Below are 13,628 nucleotides of genomic sequence, written 5' to 3' on the forward strand. Positions count from 1 at the left end.
AACTTTTTTTGCTTTTTTGGAGCGCAATTGGGGTTAAGTTACTTGCCCAAGGCCACATGGCTAGTTTTTGTGTTAAGTGTCTGAGGCTGCATTTGAACTCAGGCCCTCCTGACTCCAGGGTCGGTGCTCTATTCACTTATTCTTGTTACTCTTACTACTAATCTCTAGTTTAAAAAAAAATAATAATACTAGCAAAAGTAATAATTCCCAGGGAAGCAAACAACAAAAAATGTTGATTGATTTGGTGTTTGTTCAAATACCTGAACCATGAAATATTCACAAAAGCTCCATCCTGGTTCAGTCCTCTTCTCCCTCAAGGTTCTCATATCATCTTCAAACTTGCCTAAGTTTTTGGTAAAAGACATAAGAAGCAAAGTCCTAAGTTTGGTCAGGAAGGCATTCCAGGATTCCTGAGCACGGGAAGAATCCTTCAATGGGTCACAGAGAACCACACACCTGCAAAAATATGAAGAGATAATTTTAGATAAAGAATTGTTCCCCCTTAAATTTAGCAGAATTTACCACATTTTCTAGACAATTTACAATTTTTGAATGTTGCAGGAAAAAACTTAACAACATAGGGAGAGGTAATTAATTTGGCTCAGGGCTTCCAACAATAACCTTTCCCTCCATTAATACATATAAAGGGGCAACAAACAAATTTTGATATTTTAATGCCTAAGTTACAATTGAAAAAAGTTATTTCCTTTTAAATAAAATTTAATTTTAATGAAAAAATTAATATAAAAGTTAATTCCTTGAAGTTCATAAGCAATAACATCGAAACTTTTAAATGACTCCTCAATACATCAAAAGGATGAAGTCCAAAATCTGTCTATGCCACATATAACTAAGGTGATAAGGCCTAGCCTATATCTACATGACATGGATAAAATTCTTCCTTTGCAATTATTTCTAAGTCAGTGGTGACAAACCCCAAAAGAAAGATAGCTCTATGGAAGGGGTGGAGTGATACTAAATTGGAAAACCACAAATTAACATTATATTGTATTTTTATTTATTTTGTTAAACATTTCTCTGATTTTTTTCTTATTTTAAAAATATATTATTTATTTTTTAAAGTCATCAAAAAAATTTCATCTTATTGATCAGAGTAGTTTAGTCTTTCACAGCTGATCATCAATACAATATTGTTATTACTGTGTACAATGTTCCATTGGCTCTGCTCACTTCACTTTGCATCAATTTGTGTAAGTCTTTCCAGGCTTTTCTGAAATCACCTGCTCTTCATTTCTTATAGCACAATAGTATTTCATTCATTACAATCACATAACACAACTTGCTTAGTTATTCCCCAATTGATGGGCATCCCTGCAATTTCCAATTCTTTGTTTCAAAAAAAGAGCTGCTATAAATTTTGTACATATAAGGTTTCTTAAAATCTGATACTGCTAGATTCCTTTCCATTACATTTTTTTTCACTGATTCCCTTTTAATTTTTCCAGATGAATTTTTTTCTCTTGCTCTATAAAGTAATTCTTTGGTAGTTTCACTGGTATGGCATTAAATGTGCAAATTAATTTAAGAACACTCATTTTTATTATACTGGTTTGGCCTACCTATGAACAATTAATATTTCTCCAATTGTTTAAATGTCTTTATTTGTGTGAAAAAGTGTTTATTAATCATGTTCATATGGTTCCTGAGTTTATCTTGGTAGATGATTTATGTGGGTTTATTTTATATCCTGCAATTCTGCTAATGTTAATTATTTTGATTAATTTTTTAGTTGATTGTCTCAAGGATTCTCAAAAGTAAACCATTATAACATATGCAAAAAGTGTTATTTTGTTTCCACATTTCCTGTTCTCTTTCCCCCTGTCTTATTGCTATTGTTGTGTTGACAATACTGAGTAACAATAGTGATAATGGGCATCTCTGCTTCAGCCTTCTGACTTATTCCCATTACAGACAATGCTTGCTGGTGGTTTTAGATAGAAACTACTTATCATTTTAAGGAAAGCTCCATTGATTCTTATCTTTTCTAGTCTTTTTAACAGGAATGAGTTTTGTATTTTGTCAAAAGGTTTTTCTGTATCTATTGAGATAATATGATTTTTGTTGTTTTTGTTATAGATAAGGTCAATTATGCTGATAGTTTTCCTAATATTAATTAGTCCTGAATTCTTGGTATAAATCCCACTTGGTCATAGTGTGGGATCCTTATAATATATTGCTGTAATCTCCTTGCTAGTATTTTTAAAAAATAATTTTTGCATCAATATTCATTAGGGAAATTAGCAGGACCCCTCTATTTTCCCAAATAGTTATATACAGTAATGGAATTAATTGTTCTTTAAATGTTTGGCAGAATTCACTTCTAAATCCATCGGGTCCTAGTGATCTTTTTTTAGTAAGCTCATTTATGGCTTCTTCAATTTCTTTTTCTAAGATAGGATTATTGAAACATTCTACTTCCTCTTCTATGAATCCAGACAATTTATATTTTTGCAACTATTTATCCATTTTGCTTAGATTGTCAGATTTATTGGCATGTAATTGGGCAAAATACCTCCTGATAATTGCTTTCATTTCCTTTTCACTCATGGTACAATCACCTTTTTCATTTTTGATATTCATTATTTTTTATCTTTTTTATACTCAAATTAAGCAGTGATTTATATATTTCATCCCACTCCCATAAAACCAGTTTCAAGCTTTATAAACACAATGGTTTATTTACTTCCCATTTTATTAATCTGTCCTTTGATTTTCAGGATTTCTATTTTAGTATCTAACTGTGGAATTTAATTTGTTATTTTTAAAGTTTTTTTTTTAATTGCATGCCCAATTAATTAACCTATTCTTTCTTTTTTTTATTGATGTAAGCATTTAGAGATATAAAATTTTCCCCTAAGTACTACTTTGGCCGTACCCCTCAAATTTTGGTATGTTGTCTCACTGTTGTCATTATCTTTAATAAAATTGCTGAATGTTTCTATGATTTGTTCTTTGACTCCCTCACTCTTCAGGATTAGTTTCCAATACTTTTTTAATCTATGCTTCTAAGGCCCTTTATTAAATGAAATTTTTATTGTATCATGGTCCAAAAAGAGGCATTTAATATTTCTGCTTTTCTGCATTTGTTTGTGAGGTTTTTATGCCCTGATACAGTTAATTTTTGTGAAGGTGCCATGTATAACTGAGGAAAAGGTAGTTTTTTCTATTCACATTCAATTTTCTCCAGAGATCTATTATATTTAATTTTTCTAAAATTCTATTCACCTTTGTAACTTTCCCAATTACATTTTTAATCTGATTTAGGTGACACTTAGAGGAGTTTTGCAGACCATCCCCACAAAAGTTTTGATAGCAGTGTCTTAAGTGGTCTCCTTGTATTTTAATTCTTCCAATTACCCCGAAAAACACTAAATTAGTCTTAATACAGCTGTGGTCATCAATCAAGACACATATAAGAGCAAGTCCATGTGTTGGAGATACAAATATTAAAATTAAAATTGTCCTTGCTCTAAAGGCTTATAAATTTCTATTAGAGGAAATGGTGTAAGTATGTATGTATGTATGTACGTATATACTATACACACATATCACAGAGATGTTATTTGAATATAAAAAATAAACATAAGGTAATTTGGGGTAGGAAATCATTAACAATTGTGTGGGGATCAGGAAAGCCTTCATGTAGACAGTTAGACTTCATATAGATTTTAAATGAATCTTGAATAATAAATATGAGGAGAATCCCAAGGAATGTAGTAGGTGAAAGTAGAGAGGAACTGCATTCAAAGCCCAGGGAAAAGCCAATGCAAAGGCACTGAGATAGTATATGAAATGTTATGCATAAATAACAGGAACAAAGCCTATATAACTGGACCATAGAGTTCGTGGAGGTGAATAATGTGTACGTAGATTGGAGAGGTAGAAGGGGCTGTGGCAAAGTGCTTCAAATGCCCAACAGAATAACAGAGGGGCCATTAAAGTTTACTGAGTAATAAAGGGATATGGTACTATGGTTTAGGAAAATCACTTTGTGAGATATATATATATATATATATATAGAGGCTAAATGGAAAATGGTTAAGACTTAAGGCAGGGAGACCAATTAGGAGGATATGCAATACACTTTAGGCACGATGTGATAAGGGCCTGAACAAGGGTGGTTGATGGCTGTGTGAATAGAAATTATTTTCAAAACCTTCAAATGATTCCTTATGTACAAAATCTAAATCCCTAGTTCATCCTATCATCACCTCATTGGGCTTCTTCCTTTCTCCAGGAGTTCAGTGCCTAACTAGCTTATACTCTTCTCTTAATACTAACAAACTGCTTTCCTCCTTGATAGGCCTCTCAGTTCATTAACCACCCCAGCTTCCATGATGTATAGTTAGTTATATTCTACTTTAGACATCCTCAGGGACAGTTATGACTTTATATTTCACTGTTAGCTTTTAACTGTGTCATCTCTGATTTTGAGCTTTGAAATATCCTCCCTTTTATAAAAAATTAATAGTCCTTCCATTTGTCCTATTGTCTCATACCTCTTAAACCTCTCTTTTATCTTCATTCACCTTTATTCAGTCTCTTTCCCTCCCTATTTATGCTTCATTTCCCATTCAGCACTTTTTACTCTGAAATTAAGCAATTAAAAGTATACTTAATCCCCCACACTTGATTTTCCATGCCTTCCCCCCAACTTCTACCTGTACTGCCCCAGTACCACATTTTTCCATGTGTGGCCACATAAAGAACAAGGAAGAAGAGAAAAAAGACAGCCCTTCTTGTCAACATCAACCTATCACTCCATGGCTCTTGTACTTACAATCACTAAATGTGCATTTATTCAAATCCCATCCCATCCCCTCCACCTCTCCCTCCCCTCCCTTACTTCTCTCTTTTCTTCTCCCTATCCCTTCAGAGATTTAGAATATGAATGGGAAATTTTAAAAGAATTCTTACACAGCTTCAAATTCACCTTTAAACCACTACTGTTTTAATAAAGGGGTTAACCAGTTACAAGTTTAATTTTGTTTCTAATAAAAATCAAGTATTTACTAAGCACCAACTATTTGTGCAAAACTGTGAAGAATTTTGTTTAAAAAAAAAAAGAAGGAATAAAAATGTAATCTGTTTATGAAGAGCTTATAATCTACAGGACTCAGGCGAAAGACTGTGAATAACTATTTCAGGGATTTTAGCTGGGACTTTAAAGAAGAAGAGAAGATCATAGATTTAGAGTCAGAAGGGACCTTAGGAGTCATTTAGGCCAGTTGCTTTATTTTATAGGTGAGGAAACTGAAGTCCAGCCAAGTTAAAGAAAGAACATTCCATGTGAGATGGGCCTTCAAAGTGTTAATACTCCATTACAAAAGAGGCATCAAATTTAGTAAAACAAACAAACAAATAAAAACAACTGGTTGCCTAAAATTGCTTGGATGATAGTGAAAGTAGTTAAAATTACATTCTTACCTGTCACTCTGTTTATTACAAAAATCATTTCTTATTTTGTCTACAATAGATGTGCGTGGAAGGATATTGGTTTTGTTTTTTTTCTTGGCATCACTTTCAACTACCACTATTAACCAATCCACAGAGCTGTGAGCTTTCATAACATTCTGCCACTTGGTGATGTCATCTTTTAACGTAGCTTTATATACTTCAGTGTCCTAAAAAAATTAATCATAAGTCACTGTCAAGGTAACTTTAAATGATCACTTTAGTTACTGGGAATAAATAAACTTAAAATAGGCATTATTGAACTATCGTAATGATATTTCTTTTTATTTTAAAAAATCTGAAGTTATCCTTAACAGTACACATTTTCATCATAGGCCATAAGCCAGAATATGTATTATCCAATGGCAATAGAGAAAACCATTTTTTAAAGACCTACACATTGTCCAGATTTGTCATTTCATCACTATAAAGAACTCTCGTAGTGAAGAAACTCCTTATAACAATGCAAATCAGCAGCTATTATGCCACTTATAGTCTCCTAAAAGCTGTAGTCTCTAAAATGGGGCACATACAAGACAATCCTTTGGGGGTATGCTAAAAAAATATTCTAACAGAGGAGAGCCACCCAGTCAACTAAGCATTTTTCCAACCATCAGCACCTATGTCTGTTGCTCTCTTTTCTCCTGATTGCCCCTACTGTACACCACATGCTTATTCCTAAGAAGGCAGGTGGGCAGGCAGTTATTCTCCACTCTGCCCCAACCTCCCTTCTGTCTGTGCCAGTATGAGCTACAATGGAAGTCAACAGCCAGCATTTATTACTATCCAGCCTCAGTTCCTTCCTAGTGCCAGGCACAAACTATTTTGGATAGTCAACCTTGGATGCTCCCTCTTGGATCAGGACAACAGTCACTCCCCAGGGGGTCCTTGAGCCTTCCTCTCTCATCCCCACTATTAAACAGTACAGACCCTGCTTCTCCAGAAAGAGAGTACCTTTCTGGGGCTTTGTGGGGTAGGAGGAGGTAAGACTGGATATACACTTCCCTATATCTAGTTATACTTCACCCCCCTGGACTCAGAGTACTGAACAGATCCTGCTTCCCTGGTACCAGGCATCATTCTAAAACCTCATCCTCAGGGCAAGCTAGCACACCATGAGCAATCCTGAGGCAGTGGCCCATCCATGGTCATAGAGTGATCCAAGCAAGATGAACAGAAGCTGCAGAAACAAACAACAGCAACAAGCAAAAGGCCAGATATAGCACAGGTGCTACAACCAGTGGGGTTGCAGCTCAAGTAGGCAAGACAGAACTGACTCAGATTTATAACCTTATTCTGAAGATTTCCCTAAAGCCCATCAAAAAGCTTAGAAGCAAATACACACTGTTTGTGAACCACTCCAGCAAAAACATAAAATGCTATCAGATTGTCCCATTACACTCATCACAAACATCTTTCTAGACACTTAAGATTTGTTAATTTCAAACAAGGTCAAACAATTCAAACAATTTCAAAACTTTAGAGGATTCTAAATACTTGGAAGTCAAAAATTTGAAGTTTTACAGGGAAAAAAATACAAACCAAGTATCAAAAAACCTAAGAACCAAAACTTTTAAATACTCTATCACAAAGTACTAGCCTAAAATCTGCAAAACTAATGAAGCATATGAAATCAAACTGTTTTTACAAAAAAAAGTAATTTTATTTAGAAATAGCAAAAAGTGTTTTTTGTACCAACAAAATTATTTTAAAAATATTTTTATTTCATCTCTTTATTTTAAATTTTATGTATTTACAATAAACATAATATAATGATATAGCAGTACATGTATAAAATGTATAAATACACATACTAGAGGCATGTGATAAAAAAAGTTTTACTGATAGGTGTAATGGGAATGTAAATTTTAAAGATCTTCCCTGCCCCTAGGCTAAAGTGCACCTGGAGCCTGGGGTGGGAGGCTTGTTTTTCAGTAGATACTTTTTGATTGGCCAGTGGGTCCAAAAGGTTGTTACATTCTCTGAGCCAGGAGAAGGCTATATAAGCCCTGATGTGTAGCTTTGTTTTGGGGGCTCACTTTGAGAAGTGTTCTGTGATTTGATCTGGATTCTGGGAAGCCGTTGTCTGGAGCCCCCCCCCCGCCCCGGCTTTGAAAAACCCAGATGTTGAAACCCAGATCTTGACTGGGTATGGATGTAATGGTTGGACAGTTTGGAAAGCTGTCTACTTGATCTGTTTCTGTCTTGATAATTGTGCCTATATACTTTGAAGTTCGGGGTGCTGACCTTTTCCCCTGAACAAGGTAAACGATGTCTGACTGATTAAAGTAAGCTTGTTAACCCATTTTGAGTTGCTTTCCTTTATCAAAGCAGATCCAAGAACCTGTGTTGGTAGCAAACCCTGAGGACGCTTGGGGTGCTTGCTGCTACAATAGGGTACACAATCAAGAAAGTTCTGAGATTATAGTGTTACCCAGAGATACTCTACCAGCTCAGAAGTAAAAAATCAAGTTTATGTCAGAGGTGGAAATTGAATTCAGGTTTCTTGACTCCTCAACAGACTAGGCAAAATTTTCAATAAAAAACAGACTGCAAATATTTCCATTAAAGGCAAATTACTACCTTTTCCTCAAAACCAGGTGAATTTTTTGAAACGTATTGACGTGTCTGACAACCAGTGACAAAAAGAAAGCTTCTATTTGTGGCCACAAAACTATTTCTTGGCAGTTCTCCTAACTCTGCTATAATCCCAGGGTAGTTCTTTGAACAGATTAATCCTGATATATCTTACATGTTGTGAAGGTGAGCCAGTCTGTCACCTGATCTCAGCCCAACAAGGGAAGAAAACCAAGAGTGAGATTAGTAATTCCTGTCCCTATTCAGTGTTCTTTAAAGTTGTTACTTAAAAGCTGTTTTTAAAGCTAGAAATCCGTAAGAGACAGTAATAACAAAGTAGGGAAGAAATGATTCAAAGATTAGACCCAAATATTTGCTAAAATTCTGAAACTTTTACCCTCACATCTAAGGGTCCCCAAGCCTTCTTCATTCATCCTATACTACCATAACATAATCCTTTCTCTCTCCTTTCTTCCCTACTTTCCTACATCACTACAATTGAGAGCATGAATGGTCATGTTTTGATTTTATTGCTTTGTTTATAAATGGCTTCAATTCCCCGACCTTTCTGGGAAGGGAAATGGTTTAGAGTTGTTATGTCATTGACAGAGAGTATTCCCAGTAAGGAAACTCCCTCTACCAATGCAGATCAGACCTTGTTTCTAAGTGTCCTTGAAGCAACACTTAGAAGTGACTTGCACAGGGTTTATGTGAGAGATGAGACTTGTACCCAGGTCTTCCTGACTCCCAGGAATCATCCCTACACTATGATGCCTTTCCAAACACATGTAAACAAAAAAGATAAAAGTTAATTTAAAACTTAGGTACAAAAGAAACTTTTTGTAAACTGTAATAGGTCTGAGTAAATGTTGCTCACCAGTTAACATCTTCACTATCTGTTAACTATAATAATGTCATTATTCCATCTCATAGTAATGTTGAAAGCATAAATAATTGATCTAAGAATGAACTAAACCTCACATTTTGTGCTCAAGAATCAGTTATCACAATTTTAAGCAATTAACTTTAAGTTGCTTCTTGCTTTACTAAAAATTGTCATACTAAGGAAACCTAAAACTAGCTCGCCCATTGGAAATACCAGTTTGTTTTTTAAAGAAATAAAAGCACAGTGGGAATACATACTGCATATATAGCAATTAGAGATATTTTTCCATAGGGTTCAGGTTTTTGAGAACAAAATTGCCTTTTTTTATTGACAAAAGAAATGAACAAGTTCAGAGCAATTTGAAAGCCTTTGATTTAAAAGATTTTAACAATTAAAATATCAGACAAAATTAATGCTTCAAAATATGAAAAGGCATAGGAATAATCAAAATCCCCCCAAATTTACAAGATTAAGTAAATATCCAAATATATCAAGTGTACATATTTTGTAATTTATTCAGTCTTTCTATGAAGTTCACTCTCATTTTTATAGTGCAGAATTGCATCAAAAACCTTCCCCGAGTTGATAAAAACAATGAGAATAAAGAAGACCATAACTGGCCATTCAGAACACCTGCCCTGGCTTCATTTCTTTTCAGTCCTTGTTGCCTTAATAAGGTGCAAAATGTGTCTTATTTTTCAAAGAAGCAATCTTTAGGAAAATACATTGACAAATTGTACAACATACCACAGAGACTGTGACTTTGAAACCTTTTCTGTATTATCAGAGCCAAGCACAGGAGAAAATGAGTTTTCTGTAGTGCTTTGATCAAGTAATCAAACAATAATATCAGCTAGTAGCAATTTAACAAATCATTTAAAGTCATGAATATACTGTATGTAGAGGGATGGGAATAGTGGTTTTATTAGGTAAAGGCTCAAAAGGCTGTTACTGTACATAATTTTCTTCTCACTCAAGTAGCAAAATCTGTGCAATTTAATGTTTTCTGTGAAACAAGTCATGAATAGTTGAAGAATGAATAGAAATATATTCTTAATTATACAGTACTGCAAGGGGAGGAGGAAAGGATGCAGTGGGAAAGGGTAATATTAAAGCAAAATATATCAATAAAATTAATTTTAATAAAAGAAAGAGGGAAGCAACGACAATGAAAAGAAAATTTGGACACAAATGCGGAAGAAATTCTAAATATTCTAATAATCAAACCAGAGCAGAGTAACAGGCTCCTTAATGATGAATACTTACACAACATTCTGTCCAATAAATATGAAGGAAGGGGAAAGTAAGAAGTGCTTTGTTTCCTTCTTTTGGCAGCAACTCCTCTTTGAATTGAACAAAATTAGATTCTAAGTGAATCATCTTTGGAGCACGGCCATAGGACCTATAAACAAGTTGTAAAAATGAAAATAAATTACTATACAAATTAAGACTAAAGAGAATATAGAGAAGAAAAGAATAATTATGTGTTTTTAAAAGCTGAAGCAATTCTAAAATTTTACACTTTATAATCCAAAACTAATAGTATGCTCAAATCAAACACTTCACTGAAATAAAATATTACTATGTTTATTATTTTAAACACATAAACATACTCATTTGTCTAAAAGAGAATTAGAAGCTAGTGCACATGGTAAATATTTATCACCTTAAAAACTTAAACTGACTGTATGAAGAGACAAGACATAACTGGCTACTGAAGTCAACAAACTAGATAGAGAAAAGGAAAAAGATGTGACCAACTACAACAGTTTCAGACTGACCTATTCCAATGAGCCAATACTGCTGAAAAATGAGAAAAGGGAAAGAGGCAAAGATATTTATTATCAACATTTCTCACAAAAAATTTAACTGACAGAAAGCAATCTCTCTCTGAGGAGGTCCAAAGGGCCTAGACAGACTGAGCCAGAGACACTTGATCAAGCCAAAGGCAACACTTGTTTAGAATGTAAAGTTAACTATAGGTCTGCATACTACAGAGAATATCCCCTCACAAAACAGGGAATGTGAAGAGAAGTTTACAGAAAGGTTGGAATGAGACCCAATTGGGTCACATCATCCCAAGAGCATCCATAAATGAAACTGGCAGGAAAATAACATATGAAAAATCTGTCAATGTTGCTCTAATGATCTATTGTTACCATAAATGATAGGGGAATGATCAGACTTGGACCCTAACACTTCCATCCCAATGGGCTAGATGAGCAATTAGAAATCACACTCAAGAGGAGGAGCAGAAGGATAACTGGATCAGACCAAGTTCAAACTGAAGATATGTTTTTGGGGTGGCTAGGTGGCGCAGTGAATAGAGCACTGGCCCTGGAGTCAGGAGGACCTGAGTTCAAATCTGGCCTCTGACACTTAATACAAAACTAACTGTGTGACCCTGGGCAAGTCACTTAACCCCAACTGCCCTACCTTTCCCCTCTGAAAAGCAAAAAAAAAAAAAAAAAAAAAAGAAAAGAAAAAAGTTTTTGAGCTAATACTATATATATATTTTTTGCCTTTGCCTTTTTTGGGGGGAAAGTAGGGCAATTGGGGTTAAGTGACTTGCCCAAGATCACAAGGCTAGTTTTTGTGTTAAGTGTCTGAGGTCATATTTGAACTCAGGTCTTCCTGACTCCAGGGCCAGTGCTCTATTCACTGTGCCATCTTGCCACCCCTAGCTAAAACAATCTTAAAAGTACCAAAAGATTACTTTATAAAACATAGCAAGGAGGGGAAGATTTTTTAAAATTGAAAAAAATCAGGGCTACAATTATTACTTACAAAAAAGAGAAAAGTGTGTTACAGTGGAAAGAAAAGTGGATTTAGAATTAGAGGACTTTGGTTCAAATCCTACCTCTGCAACTTATACCTGTGTGACCTGGGACAAGTCATAATTTCTCTGAGGCTCAAAAAAAGAGTTCACATTAGGTGATATTAATGTTGCTTCCAGTTCTAAATCTATGATCCCATGAACAATGATAGTTACTGATTTGTATACTCTTCTCATTTTACTGAAATCTTTATGAGGATGATCAATATATGTGTCAATGAATGGACAAGGAACATACAGGATTAGAAAGCATGTATAGAGTTGTCAACTGTACAGATTGAGGGAATGCCCAAGGCTTTACTCACCATAAGGCTGTGAAGTAAGTAGTATTATTATCAAGATGATTTTACAAATGGAGAAATAAATGCTCAGAAAGGTTAAGTTAGTTTTCTATATCATCCAACTATTAATTAAATAAGAGCGGGATCCAGGCTTAAGACCCAAGTCTTCTGACTAGTCCAATTATCATTTTATTACATGGATATACAATAAAAAGAAACCAACTTCACTAACATATCAAAGAATAAGTTGCCATTTTATGACACTCCTCAAAAGTGCATTTTGAAGTTTAAAAGCCAAAAAATTGTTTGTATTTAAAAAAGCATTTTAGAGTCAGTCAGCAGCAAGTATTAATCAAGGGCTTACTCTGTGCCAGGCACTGTGCTAAATGCTGGGAATAGAAAGAAAGACAAAAAGAATGCCTGCCTGTAAGAAGCTCACATGCTAACAGGGGAGAGAGCATGCAGAAAAAGATGTACAAATAAGATATACACAGGATAAACTGGTGGTAATTTCAGAGAAGTCACTAGCACTGCAGGGGAAACCAGGAAAGCTATCTATCTTGCAGATGGCAGGATCTGAGCTAAGATTTTAAGGAGGCTGAAGAAGCTAAGAGTTGGAGAGGAATAGGGAGAACATTAATATCAATAAACAGTTATTTTTATTACATCTTTTATTTTATTACATTATCACATTTATTAATATTTATTTTTTATAAACACCTACTATGTGCCGAGCACTATGCTAAGTGCTAAGTATACAAAAAGAAGCAATCCTTGACCTCAGGGACTTCAATCTAACAGAGTAGACAACATGTAAACAAACTATATACTGGATAAGTAAGAAGGCACTAGAATTAAGAGGGGTTGGAAAAGGCTTCTAGTAAAAGACAGGATTTTAACTGGGACTTAAAGGAAGCCAAGGAGATCAGAAGAACAGAGAACGCTTCAGGCATGGGCAACAGACAGAAAATGAGCCAAGAGATGGAGTATATTGTTTATGGAATAGCCAGGAGGCTGGGGTCACTGGATTGAAATGACATGTGGAGGAATAAGGTTTAAGAAGACTGGAAAGGTAGGCACATTCTAGGTATGGAGGAAGACTAGGATAAATACATGGAATTGGGAGGCAGAGTTCACTGTGCAAGGAACAGCAAGGAGACTAGATTGTAGAATACGGGAAGAGGAGTCAAGTAATGACAAGACTGCAGAGATAAGAAGGGGTCAGGTGGTAAAGAGCTTTAAAAGCTAGAGATTTTTATAAATGATCTTGGAGGCTGTAGGGAGCCACTGGAATATACTGAATAGGGCAATGACATGGTCAGACTTGTGCTTCAGGAAAATCACTTTGGCAGCTGAGTGCAGACTGGAGTAGGGAGACTTGAAGCAGGTGGAGAGAGTAACCAGAAGGAGGCTAATCCAATAATCCTGCCTCGCTGTCCTTGTTGATGACTTCACTACACGTAGCCATGCCCAGGTTTGAGCACAGTCTTTTACCCCTGAAATCTGTCTAGCCTACCTCCCTGTTCCACCACTTGCTCTTGGAATGCAAGTCTACACTAATATTTCTTCTGGA

The 13,628-nt window shown here is 35.1% G+C and overlaps 1 protein-coding gene across 6 annotated transcripts in view; it reads right to left on the reverse strand.

The window, feature by feature from the left end:
- Positions 1-13,628, reverse strand: part of TRAPPC10 (trafficking protein particle complex subunit 10) — a 111,840-nt gene that overhangs the window by 65,511 nt on the left and 32,701 nt on the right. For all 6 annotated transcript variants that reach the window (XM_069075008.1, XM_069075006.1, XM_069075009.1 and 3 more), the window contains 3 exons: positions 10,205-10,340; positions 5,449-5,645; positions 261-456 (listed from right to left, as the gene is read on the reverse strand). In XM_069075008.1, the coding sequence (XP_068931109.1) occupies positions 261-456; positions 5,449-5,645; positions 10,205-10,340 (529 nt within the window). The remainder of the gene's footprint in view (positions 1-260; positions 457-5,448; positions 5,646-10,204; positions 10,341-13,628) is intronic.

This window comes from Petaurus breviceps, unplaced genomic scaffold, assembly GCF_028583685.1.
Source record: "Petaurus breviceps papuanus isolate PSGF00001 unplaced genomic scaffold, PetGlider_PUasm1.0 90897, whole genome shotgun sequence".
Classification (NCBI taxonomy): domain Eukaryota; kingdom Metazoa; phylum Chordata; class Mammalia; order Diprotodontia; family Petauridae; genus Petaurus; species Petaurus breviceps.